This window comes from Falco naumanni, chromosome 18 (genome assembly GCF_017639655.2).
Source record: "Falco naumanni isolate bFalNau1 chromosome 18, bFalNau1.pat, whole genome shotgun sequence".
Lineage (NCBI taxonomy): Eukaryota > Metazoa > Chordata > Aves > Falconiformes > Falconidae > Falco > Falco naumanni.
Genome location: NC_054071.1, coordinates 3,057,048 through 3,078,476, shown reverse-complemented (window position 1 = coordinate 3,078,476; position 21,429 = coordinate 3,057,048). Strand labels below are relative to the sequence as shown.

Genomic DNA, 21,429 nt, shown 5'->3' with positions numbered 1-21,429 from the left:
GGAAAGCAAAACTGCAGCGCAGCAAAAACGGGTCTTCTCCCGCACAGGTTTCTTGGATGCTGATCTGAGGCTGGTGTGGGATGCGCAGGGAAAAGGGGTGATTATTCCCTGGCTGGAAGTGAGAATGAAAACAGAAGTTCCTAAAGTAACGTGATCACAGGAGCAGTAAATCAATCTGGTGCTGTAGGTGGCTTCAGCCCCTCTGCCTGTGCCCAGATTGTCCCCCCAGAAGGGTGTGAAGTGGGCAATGGTCTCTGGAAAGCCACCCATGCTGCCGGCGATGTGGGGGGCCAGCCTGGCAGGAGCAGCCACCTCACACCACAGTGGGGTGGCCCCAGCCCCCCAGCTCGCCCCCTCCCAGGGGCTGCTCGCTGCTCCCCTTGCCATGGAAGGTCCCCGTGCGGTCAGGAATCCTGGACCTTCTCCTGACAGTAGCCAGCTCTGTCTGTGACAGCTCTGGTCCAAGGATGGTGCCCACTGGAGTGGGATGGGGATGGGGGGGGTCCTGTTAGTCCTCCTGCGGTCCTGTGCGGTTGCTCCCGGTGCTGCCTGGGGTTTGGTGAGCACTGCCGGTGTCTCCGTGCTCCCAGGTCACTTCCCTCAGGGCTGGGAGGGACTTGGAGGCGACAGAGTGGTGACAGGGAGAAGTGGCATGTGCAGGTGCTGGGGAGCCGGCGGGTCTGGGGCTGTCCTGGTGTGCCAGCCCAGATGGCCCTTCAGGGGAGGGGGGCTGCTCCCGGGGCACCGGGAGGACGGGGCTGGCTGAGCCTGCCCCCGTGGCGTAGCCACATGAGAAGGGACAGGGTGTACTAGGAGATGTTGGAGGAAGCAAAGGCCCCTTGGGCAGACCAAGTCTGGGGCTCTTCCTGGTGTCACCCTGCAGCGGAGAAACCATCAGTAGCTTGGGGAGTGAGTCAGGCACCGGCTCCCCAGCTGCTTCCTCGGTGTGTCTGGGGTGGGGAGGGAACAGGCTGAACTGGCTGGGACCTGTGATCTCTCGATCCCGTGGGAGCTCCAGGCTCCCTCCCACCCGGCAAGCGACGCCTTTTTACGCCCATGGTCGGCAAATGAATTAAGAACCTGGTCTGCAGGTGAGGGACGTATTCTGGATGCTGCAGCCAAACCCTGTGTGCTGTGTCTGCGCTCGGAGAGATGAACCCCAAACTTCCCTACGTTCTCCTGGTCGGGGCTGCCGTGATAATCTTCATTCTCTCCTGCATGCTGCTGAGCAGGGGGAGGCAATCGCCCAGCTGTGATTCCCAGCCCCACGTCGTGGAGAAGATGGGATCCACAAGCCAGAGCCTGGTCTTTGCCGACCTGACGCCCGAAGAGCTGGCGCAGGTGGTGCGGTACCTGCAGGGGAACCTCGGGGTGCCGCTGGTCGACGCCTCGCGTGCGAAACCCTCGGACAACTGCATCGCCTCCGTGGACCTGCAGGTCCCCGCCAAGGCAGAGGTGCTGCGGTTCCTGGATGGCGGGGGGGCCCGACCCCCGCGGGAGGCGCTGGCTGTGCTCTACTTTGGGAACCAGCCGGAGCCCAACGTCACCGAGTACGTGGTGGGTCCGCTGCCGACACCGGCGTATCACCGGGACATCACGGTGCAGAAGTATGGGGGGAAGGTGCCGTATCACCGCAGACCGATGCTGGGCAGTGAGAACGAGCAGGTGGGAGCGTTCTTAGAGAAGGTGGCGTTTGCTGCAGCCCCGACCTTCCTGAAAGAAGTCTTTGAGTACGACGGCACCAACGTGGCATTTCAGATCGCAGCTCCTCACGGGTTCCGGTCTGGAGACCGTAAGTCCTGGTTCGTTTTGTTTCAGAACGTGAGCGGGTTCTTTGTGCACCCGATGGGGCTGGAGGTGCTGGTGGACCACAGCAGCCTGGACATCTCCCGGTGGGCGGTGAGCAAGGTGTTCTACAACGGGCAGTACTACAGGGACATGATTCAGCTGGAGAGCGCCTACGTGCAGGGTCGCATCAGCGTGGAGAAGGTGAAGGCGGCGCCGCGGGACGGGGACTTCTCGTCCATGAAGCCCCGTGCGCCTTCGGCCGCGCTGTTCCCTTTGCAGTACGAGCCCCAGGGTCCGCGCTACAGCGTCAGGGACAACCGTGTCCTCTTCCAGGCCTGGAGCTTTGCCTTTGGGATGAGCGTGCACAGGGGCCTGCGCCTGTTTGACATCCGACACAAGGGGGAGAGGGTTGCCTATGAAATCAGCGTCCAAGAGGCGCTGTCAGTGTATGGCTCCAACTGCCCTGGAGGGATGTCAACGCGGTACATGGACGGGAGCTTTGGCATCGGGCACTACACCTCCCCCTTGGTGCGAGGCGTGGACTGCCCGTACTCGGCCACCTACGTGGACACACACTCTCTGTCTGGGACCCTGAAGCCCAGCAAAAGAAAGGCTTCCCTCTGCATCTTTGAGCAGAACCTGGGCTCCCCTCTGAGGCGCCACTACTCCAACCTGCAGTCGCTGTTCTACGGGGGGCTGGTCAACTCTGCTCTGGTTGTTCGGTCCATCGTGACTGTTGGCAACCACAACTACGTGTGGGACTTCATCTTCTACCAGAACGGGGCCATCGAAGGCAAGGTCCAGGCCACGGGCTATGCGAGTTCATCCTTTCTCCACGGGGATGGCTTGAGATACGGCAATAGGGTTTGGGAGCACACGCTGGGTACGATACGCACCCATTCCATCAACTATAAAGTGGACTTGGACGTGGGAGGTAGGTCTGGGTCTTGTGTTTCCCTTGTGCTCTCCCCGAGTACTTTCAGACTCCCCAGACATGACATTTTTTGGTCTTTACACGCATTTTTCTGTTTGCGTGTGAGGGAGGGGGCTGTGCTCACACCGCGCCCCCTCCCTTCTGGTTCCCCCTGGCCCGTGCGGCTCCCCCCAAGGGCTGCGCAGAGCTGCGGCTTCCCGGGCTGGGCAATGCCATCAGTGCCATGTGCCCAGCCCCTGCCCCTAATGGGAAGTGGTCCTTCCCCCCCTGCCCGGGCAGACAGCCCCAGCCCTGCCCCATTGCCCTCGATGCTGCCGGGGCTCTGCCGAAGTCGGGATTTTTCCCTCTGGCACCCTGCCCCTGTCCTGCGCCCCGCATCATAGTTTGAGTCAATCAAGCTGATTGGTTGGGATGTGGTTTCCAGCTCGCATTCCTGCTTCCTACAGCTTTGTCGAGCCGTTCCTGCTGCTCCTGTCCGAGTGGGACGGGAGCTGCCCCCTCCGTGGGGCTGCGGGCACAGCAGGCAGTGCTGGGCGGGCGGCCAGCCCCAGCTTACTCTTTACCGGGGGTCCACGGGACCCTTTGCTCACAGCAGCAACGGGAGGGTCGGCTGCAGTTTATTTGGTCTTCCCCTACCATTTATGCCACCAATCTGTCCTCACGCTCCTGCTGGAATTCCTTTTGTTCCGTGCTCCTGCCATCTATTCGAAATTTCCCAATTTCCTTTTAATTGGGAAATACAAATTTAAAGCATGGGTTTAGGATGAGTTTTGAGTACTTAAGTAAAAATGGGGGACTAAAACTGCAAGAGCAGGGGAAAAGGCGGATGAAATCGGACTGTTGCTGCTATCCCTGGAAGAGGAGGTGAGGGGTTAGATGTTCTGTTTGAGGAGTTAGATGTTCTGTTCACATCAGAAAAGGGAAGGCAGTGGGCACGGTGGTGGTTACTGGGCATGAATCCTCTTCTGTGGGGCTCTGGTGCTGCCCTCGATGGCAGCCCTGGGGCTCAGGCTCAACCCTGGGGCACTGCTCAAACCTGCCAGGAGGGCCAGAGGCTCAGCTCTGAAACGGCCTTTGCACAAGCTGGAAACTCGCGTGGGGCCACGGGGAGCGGAGCACGGGAGGGCGTTATTCCACGTGCCCCAGCCGGGATGCACAGTGGGTCCTCAGCCCAAGCCGTGCTGGTGCTGGCCATCAGACGCTCTCAGCCAGCTCTTCAGCATCCTGTCCACACATCTGTTTGCTCTTGTGTCCCTCCTGTTGCTCTGAGCCGCTGGGTCACTTTTCTTTTTGGAAAGGCCTGAACTGCGCAGCGTTGCCCCGGGTCTGTGATGTGCAAAGGTGTGCGGGGCCTTGGCTCTTCCCAGCGCTCTGCACCTCGCGGGACGCATGCTGATGAGCACAAACACAGCGCCTGGGCCGTCAGGAGCCCGACTTAATTAGGCTGTGCTTGCACTGGGACACAAACCTGTTCTTCTGCACCAGGATGAAACTCGCCTCTTGTCCATCACAGAGGGCGAGAGTCCCCCTGGGTGGGGGTGGCTGCCACGGCGCGCTGTTGCCTGCCTCAGACGGTTGTACAGCCATAGATCGGTGTCCACAACAGACAGTTGTGGCATGGCAGAGCTGCAGAGCAGTAACTGCTCTCATGGGCAGCAGCCGGTGCTCAGAGCCTGGGGTGCAGGAAGGGAGGATGGGGGGACGAGCTCTGGCTGCACTGATGTCCGTGGGGAACAGGGTACCCTGGGGATGCTCCTCAGTGACTTTGCTATTGCTTCATAGGGGTGAAGAACTCCCTGGTGGCCCATGACATGGCATTTGAGATGGTGCGGGCTCCCTGGAGCCCAGAGCAGCAGATAGAGCGGCCAAGACTCACCAAGAAAGTCCTGGACACGGAGGACCAGGCTGCATTCCGGCTCCAGTCGAAGATGCCCAGATACATCTACTTTGCAGCCAACAGCAAAAACAAGTGGGGCCACCAGCGTGGTTACAGGATCCAGATCACCAGTTTTGCGGGGGACCACGTCCCCGAAGCCAGCTCCATGGAGAGGGCCATCAGCTGGGCAAGGTCAGGCTGCTCTGACTGGGACAGCAGGTTCTCAGAGATGCCCCCAGCCCCCCTGGCTGGGGAGACATTGCATGGATGCTCTTTGGTGGGGGGTGCAGCGCAAGCGCTCTCCTGGGCTGGGGTTCTTCTGTAGAGCAGGTTTGTGTTCTGCAGCCTCTCTGGGGAGCTGGCTTCTGGCTCTGCCCTGCCCCAAGGGGCTGCTCTTGTCTCTTTTCTTGTCCCCAGGTACCAGCTGGCCGTCACCCGGCGGAAGGAGGAGGAACCCACCAGCACCAGCATCTACAACCAGAATGACCCCTGGACACCCACCGTCGCCTTCGCCGACTTCATCAACAACGAGACCATCACCAACGAGGTGGGCTGGGGTACCCCCGGGCTGGAGCTGTAGCACCCAGCCCTGGGCTGAGCGGCAGCCCCTGAGCCACCCTGGGGCTGAGCCACCCTGGCGTCACCCACCCCACGGGACAGCGGGCTCAGCTGGGAGAGCAGCAGCCGCAGAGAATGAGGAAAGCGGGTTTGAGCACCCCCTTGTCCGTGTGTCTGCTCAATGCTTCAGGCAGCGTGTCCATCAGAGGACAGAGCAGAAGCTCGTTTCTCCCTATGGAGAAATGCTGGCAAAACGTCAGGAAAAACTCTGTGGGGTCAGGGCAAGGGCCCTTCTGCTGGGTGGACATCTGCGGCCATGGCCGTGGGCTGGTCTTTGGGGAAGGGAGGGAACCGTTCCCTGGAGGGGAAGCTTGGCACACGGGAATGCGCCGGGCTGGTGCCCGTGGAGGTCCCCTCCAGCTCTCCAGCAACTTTCCGTAGCCCCTGCGCAGATCTCGGTTGCCACTGCCGCAGGCTCTGAAATAACCGCGGTCCGGTGGCTCTGTCTGCCTAGGACCTGGTTGCCTGGATAACCGCTGGTTTCCTTCACATCCCCCACTCCGAGGATATTCCCAACACTGTGACGGTGGGCAACGCGGTCGGTTTTCTCCTGAGACCCTACAACTACTACGACCTGGACCCCTCCATATACTCGCACGATGGCGTGTTCTTCACCAGCGAGCAGGACTTCATGGCGTGTGAAATCAACCCTGTTGCCTGCCTGCCCAAAACCGCCTCGTGTCTGCCAAACTTTCCCCCGTTCACCTACGACGGTTTCCAAAATATGAGCAGGATTTAACGCCGGAGGACGGTGTGAGGAGACCCAGAGGCACCAGGCTGGCTGGTCTGTCTCAGATTTTGAGTTTTCTAGTGAAGTCGTCTCGGTTTCCAGTGGTGTGATGACTTCGCTTTTTATCGTTGCTTTTAAAATAGTGTTCTTTAAAAGGGAAGCATAATCTTCTTGGCGTGATGCCAGATGGGAGTCTACGCTGTCTCTGTTAATTGCTGAATTTGAGTCTGTTGCAGGAGGAAAGCGAGGAGAAAATCCTGTTCCTCTGCCATAGAAGCAAGGCGCTGTGTAGTGCGTGTCTCAGGTTAAAAAAAAAAAAATGAAAATGGTTCTGGTCCCACGCTCTCCTGTCTTTCTTGTTCTTACAACTTGCAGCCGCGTCTGCTGGGGGGATGATGCTGGGTCTCCGCTGCGTTTCCTGTACCCACAAACCAGCCCAGCAGCACGGCTCTGGGCACCCCTGCGGGCACGGGGCCGGACCCCCGGGGCACTGGGGGGAGAACCGAGGGGGGTGCTGGCACTGAGCTCTGCAGGTGCTTGGGGTGAGGCTGGGGACAGAGCCAGGACCTGCCCGAGCTGCAGCTGCTGGCTCCAGGTGGGGGGAGCGGAGGGGACTGTTGCAGGGGTGGGTCTCCTATCCCTGCGCCCGCAGCATCCCCACGGGTGCCTCTGGCAGGGATCGGCCCCACCGGCAGCACCTGGCCCATCGCAGCCTGATGCTGGCCAGCCTGGCACGAGAACCCCCCTCCAGGCTCAAGCCAGGGTGCAGGAGCCACGTGGCTGCCAGCGGTGCAGCACAGCCAGTGGTGCTGCCCGTTTGCCGGGATGCTGGGTGGGCTCTGGAGCCCTCAGCCCCCTCCCCCCGGCCCCATCTATGCCAGGACGCAGCCAGGACCAGGAGGCACCTTTAGAGGGGTGACAAGCAGCTGTCCCCTTCCTCCCTCCTGGCTGCAGGACTGGTGCCTCCCCACGCCTGGGGTCAGCGCAGCAGCCTGCGATGCTGCCATCTCTCCGCGCGGGCTGCGGAGGTGGTGCTGGTGATGGGGGGGGCTGCAGCAGGATGGGGCCACGGCGCTGTGTTTGGCACTGCTCTGCAGGGAGGAGCGTCATCCTTGCGGTCTGTGCTGCCTGCCCAGCTGTTGGCATCTGCAGGGTTAAGAGAAGGAGGTACAGGGAGATGGTTTATTTCCCCCCAAGTGACTGGATTTGTGTCCAAGTTCTGCAGCGTAGCACGTGGGACAGGAGGGGAAAGGCAGATGCAGAAGCATTAATTTCACTTAGAATTATGACACACTGGGGGAAGCAGAGCAAAGTTGCCTTTTATGGTTCCCAGCAAATCCCAGCCATGGCTGCTGAGAACATCCCCCTGCGCTCTCTGCACGCTCCTCTGGGCTGTTCCCTGTTGAGAAAACAGGAGGAAAGACAAAACCCAAGCAAACCCAGCCCCTTCTGTCAGCGGCTCCCTTGGAGGATTCCGCAGCTGGAAACCCGCCCTGCCAGACTGCGGGAGCTCTCGGTGCCTCAGCAGACATGAACGTGAAAACTGTGCTGATCCTCCTCGTCCTGGCTTTAGCCACGATATTTGCTTTAGTCTGTGTGTTGCTGACCAGAGGGAGGGCCCCCAGCACCTGCCAGCACCAGCCCCCGGAGCAGGATGGCGCCGATGATGGGCAGAGCCTGGTCTTTGCCGACCTGACGCCCGAAGAGCTGGCGCAGGTGGTGCGGTACCTGCAGGGGAACCTCGGGGTGCCGCTGGTCGACGCCTCGCGTGCGAAACCCTCGGACAACTGCATCGCCTCCGTGGACCTGCAGGTCCCCGCCAAGGCAGAGGTGCTGCGGTTCCTGGATGGCGGGGGGGCCCGACCCCCGCGGGAGGCGCTGGCTGTGCTCTACTTTGGGGACCAGCCGGAGCCCAACGTCACCGAGTACGTGGTGGGTCCGCTGCCGACACCGGCGTATCACCGGGACGTCACGGTGCAGAAGTACGGGGGGAAGGTGCCGTACCACCGCAGACCCGTTACTGGCAGGGAGTACATGGATATCAATGCCCTCATCCAGCGGGAGCTGAGAAAGGCACTGCGCTTCCTCGCCGCGTGCTGCGACTCCGATGGGACTGACCTGGCCATCCTCACGACGGCACCGCGGGGCTTCAAGTCTGGTGACCGTGCGACCTGGTTTGTCCTCTTCCACAGCTTGGCCGGCACTGGCTACTACCTCTCGCCGGTGGGGCTGGAGGTGCTGGTGGAGCACAGGGACCTCCACGTCTCCCGCTGGCAGCTGCGCCAAGTCTTCTACAACGGCCAGTACTTTGCCAGCATGGCACACCTGGAGGCTGCGTTCCTGGACAACTCGCTGGACGTTGTCAGGATCAAGAACCTTCAGGCTGAAGCAGGGCTGGGTTCAATGAGACCCCGGCGCCTACCCGGGCCCCCGGCTCCGCTGCAGTACGAGCCCCAGGGTCCCCGCTACCGCGTCAGGGACAACCGCGTCACCTTCCAGGGCTGGAGCATCGCCTTCGGCATGAACCTCTACTCTGGCCCGCGTCTCTTTGACATCAGGTACCACGGGGAGAGGATTGTCTATGAGCTGAGTCTCCAGGAAGCCTTAGCCCTGTATGGCTCCAACTGCCCTGGGGGCATGTCGACCCGCTACCTGGATGGGAGCTTTGGCATCGGCAGGTTTGCCTACGAGCTCGTCCGGGGGCTGGACTGCCCCTACACAGCGACCTACGTGGACCGGCACTACCTGGTGGAGTCAGACACCCCCAAAACCAACCAAAACTCGCTCTGCATTTTTGAGCACGATGCTGCCCTCCCTCTGCGGCGCCACTTCTCTGACTCGCAGTCCTTCTACTACGGCGGGCTGCGGAAAAACACGCTGGTCATCCGTGCCATCTCCACTCTCATCAACTACGACTACATCTGGGACTTCATGTTCCACAGCAGTGGGGCCGTGGAGGTCCGGGTGCACGCCACCGGCTACATCAGCTCCTCCTTCTTCCACGGCGAAGGCACCGACTACGGCAACAGGGTCGGGCCCCACACGCTGGGGACGATGCACCTCCACCACGTCCACTACAAGGTGGACCTGGATGTCGACGGTAGGTCTGGGTGCTTTTGTGTGTGGCTGCAGTTCACTGCGGGCTGTGGCTCTGCCCAGGGCATGGAGCTTGAAAGGGTTTTCCCTTCTGCTTCACAGGGCAGCTGAACTCCGTGGAGACCCAGGACATGGGGTACAAGCTCATGGCAGAACCCTGGAGCATGCAGAACACCATTGAGCGGCTGTACCTCCGCAGGAAAAGGCTGGAGAGGGAAGACGAGGCAGCGTTCCCACTCAACGCTCCCATGCCTCGCTACATCTCCTTTGCCAGCCCCGGTCCCAACAAGTGGGGGCACCTGCGCAGCTACCGGATCCAGATCTCCAGCTTCGCCGGGGAGCACCTGCCCACCAGCAGCTCCATGGAGAGGTCCATCAGCTGGGGCAGGTGGGTACCAGGGCTGGGGTGCACGCGACCCCTGCCCCCTCTCCTCCCACCCCACCACCACATCCCCGGCTGCTCCAGCCTCCCGGCAGAGGTGGGGGCTGCCTCCCTCCGGCAAGCCTGTGCTAGGCTGCAGGGAAGGGTTAAACAGCAAACACGTATTTTTTGGCTCTGAAAAATCCCTTGAAAAGTTGCTCGATGACATCTGTTCTTAGTAGTCCACAGGCAGGAATCTGGCCCCAGATAAGGTGAATTTAGAGCAATCACATGTGTTTTTCTCTGTGAGGGCAACCAGGCTGTAGGATGAACTCCCCAGAGAAGCACTGGCATCCCCAGGTCTTGACAATCTTCACGTGAGGACAGAATGTCTTTTGGAAAATGCTTGGGATAAACACAGAAGTGGTTCACTGATGCGGTGAAGTTAAACAGCTCATGTTTGGGGGGGCTGTAGCAGTTGAAAGTGGCCGTGGCCGAAGCGAGCGCATCAGGCACCGTCTGTGCCTGGATGCGTTCGTGTTTCCTGGCTGTGCTGGAGCAGCTGTGGGCAGTGAGCCATTGCCCACGAGCCCGGAGGTGCCAGGGCTGCCACCTGTCACTGCCACGCTGGTCCCAGCCAGCCCTTTTCCTCCCTGACCAACTCCCCCGGCACGTGCCAGGGCTGCATCCAGCGCTGGTGCATCCCCGGGAGGTGATGCTGTGGCCGCCCTGCCCGGTGCCAGCACGGACGAGCCCCTCTGCTCCCTGTGCTGGCAGGTACCAGCTGGCCGTCACCCGGCGGAAGGAGGAGGAGCCCACCAGCACCAGCATCTACAACCAGAATGACCCCTGGACGCCCACCGTCGCCTTCGCCGACTTCATCAACAACGAGACCATCACCAACGAGGTGGGCTGGGGTCCCCGGGGTGGAGGGCAGCTGAGCACCGTGGGCATTGCCCTGGCTCCTGCCCCAGCCAGAGGCTTCACCTGTCCCATGGTCAAACTGGGGCTTGATGGGGCACCTGGATCCCCTCCTGCCCAGGACCTGGTCGCTTGGATCTCCGTGGGGTTCCTGCACGTCCCCCATGCTGAAGACGTCCCCAACACAGTGACCGTTGGCAACGGCGTCGGCTTCTTCCTGCTGCCCTACAACTACTTCAGCGAGGACCCCTCAGTGAACTCGCCTGACAGCGTCTACTTCAGCAGCGATCAGGACGCCGGGGTGTGCGGGGCCAACCCCCTCGCCTGCCTGCCCCCCACTGCCGCCTGCACCCCCCACCTGCCCCCGTTCCGCTACGGGGGCTTCCTCAACCTCAGCCTGGCACTGCCGGCCGGCGGGCTCTGACGGGGATGGGGACAGGGCTGCCGCTGCCCCCATCCCCGGCGGTGTGGGTGGTCCGTGTCCAGCCATCAGGTGGTCCCTGCAGGGGCTCTGCCACCACACCGGGACCTGCCCTCCTGTGCCTGGGATGCGGCGTGCTCAAGGTCAGGTTTTTGGAGGAGCTCAGCTCTCGTTCCAGCACTGCAGTACTGCTGAAGGCAGCCTCGCCTCTGAAACCCCCTGAAGAACAGCCCCAAGGAGGGATTTTTGGAGACTCCATCCAGGATGCCACCCAAAGTGCGGTGGGGTGCCCACTGCCACTCTCCTCCTCTGGCACCGGGGCTCCCACCACCTCCCCAAGGTAGGTGGCTACGCACAGGGTGCCGGTGTTGGCCAGGGCTGGGCACCACACAAAGCCACAGCTCCCCTCGGAGCCATGGTCCCCACCAAGGTTTTGCCCAGGCTGGCAGGAGCAGGCGGCTGGTGGGAGCCAGCAGCTCCAGGATGCCCAAACCATCCACCCCAGCCCCGCAGCCACTGCAGCTCTGGGGCTGCTGGGGTCCTGGCGGCGCTGAGCTCCGGCTGCTGTGGCGGTGCCAAGCTCTGGGAAGAGGGACAGGGAAAACGTGCTGGGCAGCACCGGGACCCCGCAGGAGGAGCTCACTGCAGGACCACGGGATGGGCACTCCCTGGGCTGAGCTACGCCACGTCCACCTTCCCCAATAAACACGCACTTGGGTGCTTCTCCTGACCAAACCGCCGTGTAGCTGGTGGGTGCTGCTGTGGGTGCTGGCCGGAGCCCCGGCGCTGTCGGCACTGCGGGCACTGGTGCCCTGTAACGGGCAGTCCTGGCTCAGCTCCGCAGCGCTCGTGGGCACCCAAGGGTGCGCGGCTGTGCAAGCCTGCACCGGCTCTGCTCTCGGACCCCAGGCGCTGGCGGGAGGCTCCTGCCGGGGAATATGGGACAAACAAGGGAGTTAATGTGTAACGGCTGTACCGAGCTGCGTGAATCCGTTCTGGCCTTGGCTGCTGCCCAGCACACTCAGCCCCCGCCGGCGTGGGGACCCTTGCTCCTGCACCCCCAGCTGTGTGCACAGCCCCAGGCTGTGGGATCCTGCAGCCTCCGGAGCCCGTCCCCGCTGCACCAGACTGGGCTGGAGACGCTGAGGGCTTGGTGAGGGAAGTGCTGAACCACATGGCTGCAGCTGCCAAGTGCTGGCCAAAGTGTCCCTGGGGGCATGGTGGGCATCCAGCCCCTCTGACCCATTACTGTGGGAGCTGGGTCTGCCCAGAGCCACGCCGGGATGGGCTTAGGAAGCCCTGGCAGCAGCAGTGTGTCCCCCTGGGAGCCAGCTCAGCTCGCTGCGGCACAGGGATGGCATGCTGGGCAGCTCGGGGGCATGGCTCAGCGTGAGGCTGCGGTGGTCCTCGGGTGCCCTGGGGTGACAGCGGGAGCCCCAGAGGCACCTCGCAGGGCTCGGGGGGGAGCGGGCGGGATGCTCCCTGCGAGGGGAAGGTCGCAGCCCACAGGCTCCCTGCCTGCTGCTCTGTGCCCATGTGTTGCGAGCGCTGCCTGGACTCTGCCCGTGTGCTGACGCAGGCGAGACTGGACGCACTCCTGTGCTGGCAGCAGCCCAGCTCGCTGGGAACTTTCTGGATGAAACCCTGGCACCGCATGCAGCACATTATGTTACAGCACCCACGTGCGACGCACCTCCCATAGCTGCATCTGGCGCCTTGGGAATCGCGGGGACGCTGTGTCCCCGAGCCAGCCGCTGCGGGCACACAGCTCCTGGGTGCCAGCTCGTTGTGCCACCCCAGTACAGAATTAAGGCACCCCCACCCTGGCCCCGTTCCTCCCCTGGGAAAGTCACCCCAGCCGGTTCAGGATGCATGTCCCTGGCCAGCGGTGCTGCCAGCATGCCTGCCTGGCGCAGGGGAGCAGCCAGAGCCTGGCACGGCATTCCCAGAGCCGGCAGCCAAATGGGCCAGGATGCAAAACCGTGCGATGCCCAGGTCAGCACCCTCCCCCGCCCTGACCTGCCCCGGCTCTGCGCAGCAGCTGAGGGGCCAGGGCTTTACCCGAAGCCCAGGGCACGGAGCTGGTGCTGGGAAAGCTCTGCCACGGGCACCGGCAGCTCCGGCACAGGCCAGCCCTGCGGCACGTGCGGCCGGGCCACCGCGGCGTGGGATGCTGGGCTCCATCGCAGCGCGTCGTGCGCGTTCCCATTCGGCAGCCCCCACCGTGCCGGGAGGGAGGAGGTGGCAGCTCCCGTCCCATTTCCTCGCCTCTCCCCCTGCGGCCCCAGTTTTCCTGCGGTGACTCTTTCCAAGGGGACTGGAGCATGCTAATCCCCATCCCCCAACACCTTTTGCCCCCGTTTTCTGCTGTAAAAATCTCTCAGGGAGAACTTAATGCTGACTCTTTCAAAATATTTTTGACACGGAAGCCAAGTCTGTTGCATTCCTTCATGCCGGCCAAAGCTACTCTCGGTTGAGGACCCTGGAATGATTTGTTGGGGGATTTGTTTTGCAAGAGTAATTCCATTTCTGTGCAAACTTCTGCTTTGTTGAGGATTTTTTTTGTAGGTTGGGAGCTCAGTCCGGGGGTGGGACACTGGGTCCATCACCCCTGGGGGCAGTGAGGCCAGGCTGGGAGGGCTGGGGAAGATCAGCCTGGGGCAGGGACACGGCAGCCAGGACTGATCCTGCAGCCGGGACTGATCCTGCAGCTGGGACTGATCCTGCAGCCAGGGCTGATCCTGCAGCCGGGACTGATCCTGCAGCTGAGGCTGGTCCTGCAGCCGGGGCTGATCCTGCAGCCGGGACTGATCCTGCAGCTGGGACTGATCCTGCAGCTGGGGCTGATCCTGCAGCTGAGGCTGATCCTGCAGCCAGGACTGATCCTGCAGCCAGGACTGATCCTGCAGCTGAGGCTGGTCCTGCAGCCGGGGCTGATCCTGCAGCCGGGGCTGATCCTGCAGCCGGGACTGATCCTGCAGCTGGGGCTGATCCTGCAGCTGGGGCTGATCCTGCAGCTGGGGCTGATCCTGCAGCGCATCCAGCGCCTCTCTCTAGGGGCCTGACTTTCCTCCACGTGCAGTTCCAGTTCACTGACAGCAGCTGGGTCGTTGCCGCTCGGCAGGACCAGTGTGAGCCCCCCGTGCTGCCCCCCACCCTCTGCAGCCCTGAGCACCCCAGCACTCCCCTGGCCCCACTCCCCGGCACAGCGAGGCTGCTCCGTCCACGCTCCATCCCTGGATCAGGCCAGCCTGGACCAAGGGTGCTGAGTGTAGGGGCAGGTTTTGGCCGTGCCCACGTTTCCCTTTGCCCGGGAGCATCAGCTCTGGTGTGAAGCGGGACGAGGACAGCAGGAGGGATCCAGGGTACCGCCGCCTGCCGGGAAGCTCCTTGGGGACACGGCCATGGCCGGCAGAGCATGGACACTGCTGGTCCGTGACCGAAGGTCTGCCCTGGCAGCCCCCGCCAGGGGCACAGCGCTGCTCATCCATCCTCCTTCAGAGCACCCCCGTTTGCACACATGATCCTGATTCCTCAGCCTGGTGCCTGTGCCCCGGGGAGGAAGGATCGAAGCATCGCAATGTTTTGGCGTGTTAGACCCCGTGGCTCCCCCTCGCAGGGCAAGAGGGCAGGGGGCTGCCTGCTGCAGCGCTGGATGTGAGCTCTGCCTGCTCAGCGCCATGGTGCACTCCCAGGGTAGCGGTTCAAGGATCTTGACCTGAACTTTCTCGAGGAGGAGGGAGATAAGTGATGCATTTTCACTGGCTGCTAATCATTAACGCCTTGTTGCCTGTTCCCCCACCAACGGGCAGCTGCCCGTTTTGCTGTGGCAGGCAGTGGCTGGGCACCCCGGTGCCGCTGCCATGGGCTTGCGTGTCCCTGCACCAGCAGGACGCACAGCCAGGGCTGGGGAAGGTGATTTCTCTTGCCAGGCTGACCCTGTGTCCTCAGGCTCCTGGGAACAACTCCCCACGTTACTCATTCCCTGCTACCATCCCAGGAGGACCAGGACGGTAAAGCCGTGGTGCCAGCACTGCTGCCAGCGACAGCACAGCGTGGCCGGGGGGAAAGGCTGCCTGCAGGGATCCGGCACTATGGGACCAGTAGTGTGTTTGGCCAAGTCCCCACAGCCAGGGTTTGATGGGGCAGTTCTGTGCAGGAAGGAGTTAATGTGGGGGAGCTGTGCTGGGAGGAATGCCTTCCCTGGCTGGGGACCTTATTTACAAAGGTCCTTTAACCCCACACCAGACATCAGAAAAACATCTCTGGCAGCCAGGAGCTCCCCGAGCCTCACTCTCTGAGGCTGCGGGGAGCTCCAGAAGTGACTTGGAAATTTTCCAGTTATGCAGAGTCCTGGTTAAATCAGCCTGGCAAACGTCATGGCAGCAAGGTGCTTTCACCGGCTGGAGGTTTCAGCTGAGGCTGGGGCGGTGGGCAGGCACCCTCCACTCCACACACCACCCAGTCTATGCTCCTGCGCATCCCTGCGATGCTCCGGTGGTGCCTGGGGTGATGGCAGAGGGATGGGAGAAGCGTCACCATCACCGCTCTGGGCCACGGCAGCGCGGTGCTGTTCGCCTCCCTGGTAACGGAGCAAACGCTGGTTCTGCAGGAGCAGCCGAACTGTTGTACCGGGCAGGATCGGGCTGCAGGATCCCCCCACGTGCGGACACGGTGCAGGGAAGGGTTAAGGCGCTGGTGCCCGAGCACCCCACGCTCAGCTCCCCCCTCAAAGCCTGTTTTTCCCTTTTACGTAAGTTGTTCCAAACATGTTTGTAACAACCCCCCGGTGATGCACCTTTGGCAAAAGTGGTTTGGGGTCCAAAGATCAGTGCTGGGACAAGCGACCTGCCCGCGGCAAACAAGACCCTGCAGAGTATAAAACCCTGGCAGCGCAGAGGCGCGCGGGACAGCCCGAGCGGCACCGAGGGGCCGCGGCCACCGAGGAGGATGGAGACCACCATGAACCACCTGCACGACACGGGCATCCAGGCAACGCGCTGGCTGCAGGAGCGCTTCCAGGGCTCCCAGGACTGGTTCCTCTTCATCTCCTTCGCCGCCGACCTCAGGAATGCTTTCTTCGTCCTCTTCCCTATCTGGTTCCACCTCAGCGAGCCGGTGGGCATCAGGCTGATCTGGGTGGCCGTGATCGGTGACTGGCTCAATCTCGTCTTCAAGTGGTGAGTGGCCCTGTGCCATGGCTCCCTCCGGGCGTGTTGGCACAGCTGGACTAACGCGGACCAGATGTGCGCTTTCAGCCTTGACACTGGTGTAAGACAAAGAGCAGAGTCTGGCCCCCAGCTTGGCGGTGCCACTGGTTGCCCCTTCCCGAGCCGTGTTTCCAAGAAACCAGGCAGGAGGATAGAGCCTCCTGCAAACAGACCCCTTCGCCGTCAGCTGGGGCTGCAGTTCTGTTTGGGGGCTGCATAGAGCCCCTTGCCATGGGGGGGGGGGGGGGCGGGGGGGGGGATGGGGGCGGGGCAGGGAGGCAGCCTGGCACGGCTCTGTTATGTGGCATCAGGGCTTGGAGCTCCTCCAGGTAGTTTCCTGAGTGTTTCCCATGGGTAAGCCAAGATGCGGATATCTCCATCCTTTCCACGGCTGGTAACGCTGGCATCGCTGATGCAAAGGGAGCCACGGTGGGGAGCATGCAAGGGACCCAGCCACTGCTCCGGGCATGGGACAGCTTCGTCGGCAGCGCCAGTACCGCGGCGCTGATCCACCCTGGCAGGGTTCGGTGTCAGCAGGCAGCTGTGGGTGCCGCCCCCGCGGGCAGTGGGCTGTGGCACAGCGCGGTGCCATCCCTGCAGCTGCATTTCAGCGTCCCAGGGGCCGGGGGCTGAGTGTGCCCCCCCTGCACAGGCTGTGCCCCGCGTCCCTGTGGCAGCACCCAGCAGTGCGGGGCGGGGGGAGGGTGCTGGCTCTGTGCCTGCCCCGCAGCTCAAATCCCTTGGGATGCCCATGCTGCCTGCACGTGTGACAGGGACGGGTGGCCTCTGCCTCTGATGCCACCACGACACAGTTGCTCTTGGCCTGAAAAAGAGTGAGCAGACACTGCTCCTCTTTCCCAGTGTGCTGACTTGCCCCCAGCAAGTTCTTACTCTTCCCCTCCAGGGGCCGGGGATGGGGATACAGACCCACAGCGTCAGCTGTCGGGACCGAGTGACCAGCTGGATGCTGTGCCTGTTGGGATGCCCTGGACCGCTCATGGGTCCTTTGCCTCTCCCACCTCCCAGGCCAGAGCTGAAACCACAGCTGTGCCCACCTGCTCTGGTGCCCAGGACCCCTACAGCTCCCTTTCTCCTTTCTTTTCAGGATCCTCTTTGGGGAGAGACCGTACTGGTGGGTCCACGAGACCGACTATTACAGCAACACCTCTGCCCCAGAGATCCAGCAGTTCCCACTCACCTGCGAGACCGGCCCCGGTAGGGACCCCAGCCCTGGCGTTTGCCCAGGGGGACCTGCACGTGCAGCTCCCCACTCCGGGTCTGTCCCCACAGGGAGGGGGGGTGCGCTGGCACGGCCACAGCCGCGGCGTTGGGCCCCACCATGCTCCTGGGGCCGCCGGCCGTGCCTGCAGACCTTGACCCTCGGCACAGACGTGGCGGTTCAGCACAAGCCCCTGCCGGTGCTCAGCCACCGCCTTGGCCCGTGCCGGGGCCGTGCTCTGTGCTCTGACCCCGAACGCGAGCAGCTGCTCCATGGGGAAGTGGAGCGACTCTGCCTGTACTTTGCCCGTGGCTCTCCGTGGGAGCCAGGGAAGGGCTGCAGGCATCCCCGGCGCGCTCAGCGTCAGCCGTCAGGCACGGTGGGTGCCCTCTGCCCAGCCTCGCCTGGCAGACAGGCCACGGAGCCGGAACGACGCTCCCACAGTGCCCCTGCCATGCTGCGCCCTGCTCCAGCCTTGCCTGCGCTGGGGACAGAGCTGGGTGCCTGCTGCAGAGGTGGCACTGGGGGACGGGTGCTGGGTGCCATGCCAGCTGGTGCTGCAGCCCCTGGTGCTGGGGCTGCTGCCTGGGAGCCCCTGGACGCAGCCTGCTCTGCAACGGGGTCTCACCTGGGGCTCTCTTCTGGCCCAGGGAGCCCCTCTGGCCACGCCATGGGCGCAGCAGGCGTGTACTATGTCATGGTGACAGCCCTCCTCTCCACTGCCATGGGGAAGAAGCAGTCGAGGACACTCAAATACTGGTAAGCCGTGCGCCATCCTGGGCAGAGGCTGCTCCAGAGCCGACAGGCGCGCAGCCGAGCCCGGCGAGGCACAAGGCTGTGGGCAGAGAGCTGGGATGGGTCCCCCTGGGTGGGCTGTGTGTGAGGGTGGGCTCGGCAGGCGGCCAGGCACTGCTGGGGGTACACGACGGTGGTACCCCAGGCAACATGAGCCAGCTCTGGCACTGACGTGGCCGCCTGCCCCTCGCAGGGTGCTGTGGACGGTGCTTTGGACGGGGTTCTGGGCAGTTCAGGTCTGCGTCTGCCTGTCCCGGGTCTTCATTGCTGCCCACTTCCCCCATCAGGTCATCGCGGGGGTCATCTCAGGTGAGTATATTGGACCCCTGTCCCCTTCCCCACGGCAGTGCTGGACCGCAACACCAGCAGCATTGGATGCCCGCCAGAGCACGGCTTTGTCCCTGCCCTGGTTGAGACACGAGTCCCAAGGGGACGGGCAGGGTGCGGGGGGCTGCTTCTGGGCTCTGAGGGGCACAGGCAGGGCAGGCTTGGGGTGTGAAAGGGTCGTCACCAGGCGAGGGAGCCAGCCAAGGGGCACAGCGGTGGCCGTCGGGGCAGTCAGCACCATGTGGAAGCACCTGGGTAGCCCCTGGCACATGCTCCCCACCAAAGTGCCCGGGGCTGCGGGACCCGCTCAGCTCCACCGCCCCATGGCAGGCGATGGCTCGCTGTTCAGCGCCGCCTCCTCTCCCCCTTCTTTACTGGCAGGGATGGCCGTGGCCAAGACCTTCCAGCACATCCGCTACATCTACCACGCCAGCCTCCGCCAGTACCTGGGCATCACCTTCTTCCTCTTCAGCTTCGCCCTGGGCTTCTACCTGCTGCTGCGGGTGCTCGGCGTGGACCTGCTCTGGACTCTGGAGAAGGCGCAGAGGTGGTGCACCCACCCCGAGTGGGTCCACATCGACACCACCCCCTTTGCCAGCCTCCTCCGTAACCTGGGCATCCTCTTTGGGCTGGGGCTGGCCCTCAACTCCCACATGTACCTGGAGAGCTGCCGGGGGAAGCAGGGCCAGCAGCTGCCCTTCCGCCTGGGCTGCATCGCCGCCTCCCTCCTGGTCCTACACCTCTTTGATGCCTTCAAGCCACCCTCCCACATGCAGCTGCTCTTCTACATCCTCTCCTTCTGCAAGAGCGCAGCCGTGCCACTGGCCACCGTCGGCCTCATCCCCTACTGCATCTCCCAGCTCCTGGCCGTGCAGCACAAGAAGGGTGTCTAGGGGTGTCCCCGCAGGTAACGGCATGCCCAGGCAGGTGGCCGCCCCGGCTCCAGGCTTGGGGGCACCCAACAGACCATGGGTGCACCCCAGCCACCCCACTAGACCTGCACGGGGTGACTCCACGCCAGGAGCGGACCACGAAGGCTGGGCTGGCGGCGCTGCCGGCTGGCTCCTGCAGCACGGACCCGCAATGCCAGTCGTGCCGTGGGCTCGGGCGGTCTGTGGCCAGCTGATGGCACGGTGAGCCCCACACTCCCAGGGCTCTCCTGCTGCCCTTCCCGTGCCCACGGGTGGGGGTCATCAGCCCGGGACCCAGCAGCAGCGGCAGGAAGACCCTGTGCTCCCCTGCAGCTGATGGGGACGTGTCACCTCCACACTGCAGGGCTGGGGACGGCTCCACCGGGAACAGGGTGCTCACTCATGGGTGCTCAGGGTCTGCTGGTAAGGCAGCTGGTACAGGAACAAGCAGACACCGTGATCTGGAGATAAAGTGCCGGCTTGCGGGAGCCCCCCCAGCCCCGAGTTGTCGGGGATTCACTGCTGCGTGAGCAGCATGGGGTACACGTATGCATGTGTGTGTATACAGAAATAACGTGTACCCATACACACACATACATACCGGTGTCTGTAAACAGGGGGATTTTATTAAAGCTGAAGGTGTGTTTAGCTGGTGAGTTCAGAGACGTTGGTGGCCGGTGAGGCAGGATGGGGGATCGGCTCCCCGGCACAGGGGCTGCTGTTGGCGTTGGAGGAAGGACGTCTCTCCTGGTGCCCCGCTCCTACCATCACCTGCCAGGCTCAGCCAAACCGCCGGGAAAGGCAGCGCCAGGCTCCCTGCTCCTTGTTGCCTTTCACCCTCGGGTGCAAACGCAGCCAGCACAGCGGGGTGGGGACAAGCTGCTTTTTGCACCATTTATCCAGGGTCTCTGGGTGCACCCTGTGCCAGGAGACACACTCATGACACCTCAGATACTTTCTCCCCGCCAGACTGCCCGTGTGCATGCACGGCATCTCCCCCAGAACACCAGTTCCTGCAGCATTTAGCCCATACCTCGCGATAAGCATCACCAGTGCTCTTTGCTGTGGCACCCGGGACGTGCCACCTCCCCTGCCCAGGTCCTGCAGCGCCTTTGGGAGATGGTGCCCAGCATCCGTTGTCTTGCCATGGTTGGATGGGCCATCACCGCCTGGTGGGAGCCCCCTGGCACCGAAACAGCGAGAACTGTCAGGTGGGAGGGCACCTTCCCTCTGACCAAAGGGCACGTCAGCAGAACCCCACGCTAACACCCATCCACACTAAAACACCTCCCATGGCAAAACATGCTGCGGCTCTCGCTCGGTACGGAGCTCAGCCTCTGTAGAAAGGTTACCCAGATCAGCACACACACATCCCCCCCAGTTTACTCCAGCTGGGAGCGGCCAGACTCAGCCCAGTGCTTATCCCGACCGGGAAGGATCAGTACGGGGCAACTGATGGAGGGAACAGCATCCGCGTTAGCTGCATGTGGACACCCTGCGTGCTGGGGCTACTGCCAGCCTCTGCGTTCGTGACAGATAAATCTCCTTAGGGCAGAGGTTTCCTTTCTATTTCTGTTTATTAACAACACTTGGAATGAACCTGTCATTTTCTAGCAAGAAGGTGGGAAAAAATCCCAAATTACCTGTGGTGCTTTTTCACACTGTGGCTCCACAGCGCCCTTCAGTCTCTGCAGCCGAGATTGCGTCAGCTGCAGGACCCAGCCTGGCAGAACGGACAAGCTGACAAAACACTGGGGGGTAGCTCAGCCTGATCCACGGGGAGTTTACACCTGTGTTAGCTGGAGAAAGTCCTGATGTTCGAAAACGGACAGGTAACAAGTGCACCCCAGCAAGGGGAAGGGTGCCGGCCGAAGGAGCACCCGCTCTCCGGTCCAGCTGCCCTGCCCCAGCTGATGATCCAGGGCTGCGCCCTTTGCTGCGCCCTTTGCTGCGCTTGGCTGAGCCTGCAGAAAGCTTGCTCCTCTCCGGGCCGAGGCACCGGGTGGGGAACAGCCCCCTTTCGCTGAGCGTTAGCGACGATACTCCCTCAGAAATGAGTTTGGTTGCCGGAGACTTCTGAACTCACGTCCTGTTCGTGTGGTGGGAGCTGGAGGGGAAGAGGGGAACCAAGGCAGCTGCAGTGGGGAACGGGAGATGAGAGCGGGGGTGACCTGCTGGAGGACAGCTTGGGGGCTCGGTTCCTCTGCCAGCCACCCCACAGC

General features: G+C 62.7%; 3 protein-coding genes across 5 annotated transcripts; all 3 read left to right on the top strand.

Moving 5' to 3' along the window:
* Positions 1–868: 868 nt before the first annotated feature.
* On the top strand, positions 869–10,291 carry AOC2 (amine oxidase copper containing 2). 3 transcript variants are annotated; one of them, XM_040617717.1, is made up of 5 exons: positions 1,858–1,989; positions 2,122–2,722; positions 4,505–4,790; positions 5,016–5,145; positions 5,671–6,288. In XM_040617717.1, the coding sequence occupies exons 1-5, from the start codon at positions 1,939–1,941 to the stop codon at positions 5,953–5,955; spliced, it is 1,353 nt and encodes a 450-aa protein (XP_040473651.1). In that variant the 5' UTR covers positions 1,858–1,938; the 3' UTR covers positions 5,956–6,288. The 3 variants fall into 3 exon arrangements, 2 of the variants coding, with proteins under 2 accessions (XP_040473650.1, XP_040473651.1); XM_040617716.1 differs by having other exon boundaries at positions 869–2,722; XR_005831410.1 differs by lacking the exons at positions 5,016–5,145; positions 5,671–6,288 and adding an exon at positions 10,181–10,291 and having other exon boundaries at positions 869–2,722; positions 4,505–5,015.
* Positions 7,366–11,477, top strand: LOC121099074 (membrane primary amine oxidase-like). The gene is made up of 4 exons (XM_040617715.1): positions 7,366–9,046; positions 9,145–9,430; positions 10,181–10,310; positions 10,446–11,477. The coding sequence occupies exons 1-4, from the start codon at positions 7,477–7,479 to the stop codon at positions 10,746–10,748; spliced, it is 2,289 nt and encodes a 762-aa protein (XP_040473649.1). The 5' UTR covers positions 7,366–7,476; the 3' UTR covers positions 10,749–11,477.
* Positions 11,478–15,636: 4,159 nt separating this feature from the next.
* G6PC1 (glucose-6-phosphatase catalytic subunit 1) lies at positions 15,637–19,855 on the top strand. The gene is made up of 5 exons (XM_040617723.1): positions 15,637–15,925; positions 17,061–17,170; positions 17,825–17,933; positions 18,163–18,278; positions 18,678–19,855. Exons 1-5 carry the CDS (start codon positions 15,696–15,698, stop codon positions 19,187–19,189), a joined length of 1,077 nt encoding a protein of 358 aa, XP_040473657.1. The 5' UTR covers positions 15,637–15,695; the 3' UTR covers positions 19,190–19,855.
* The last annotated feature ends 1,574 nt before the right edge of the window (positions 19,856–21,429 follow it).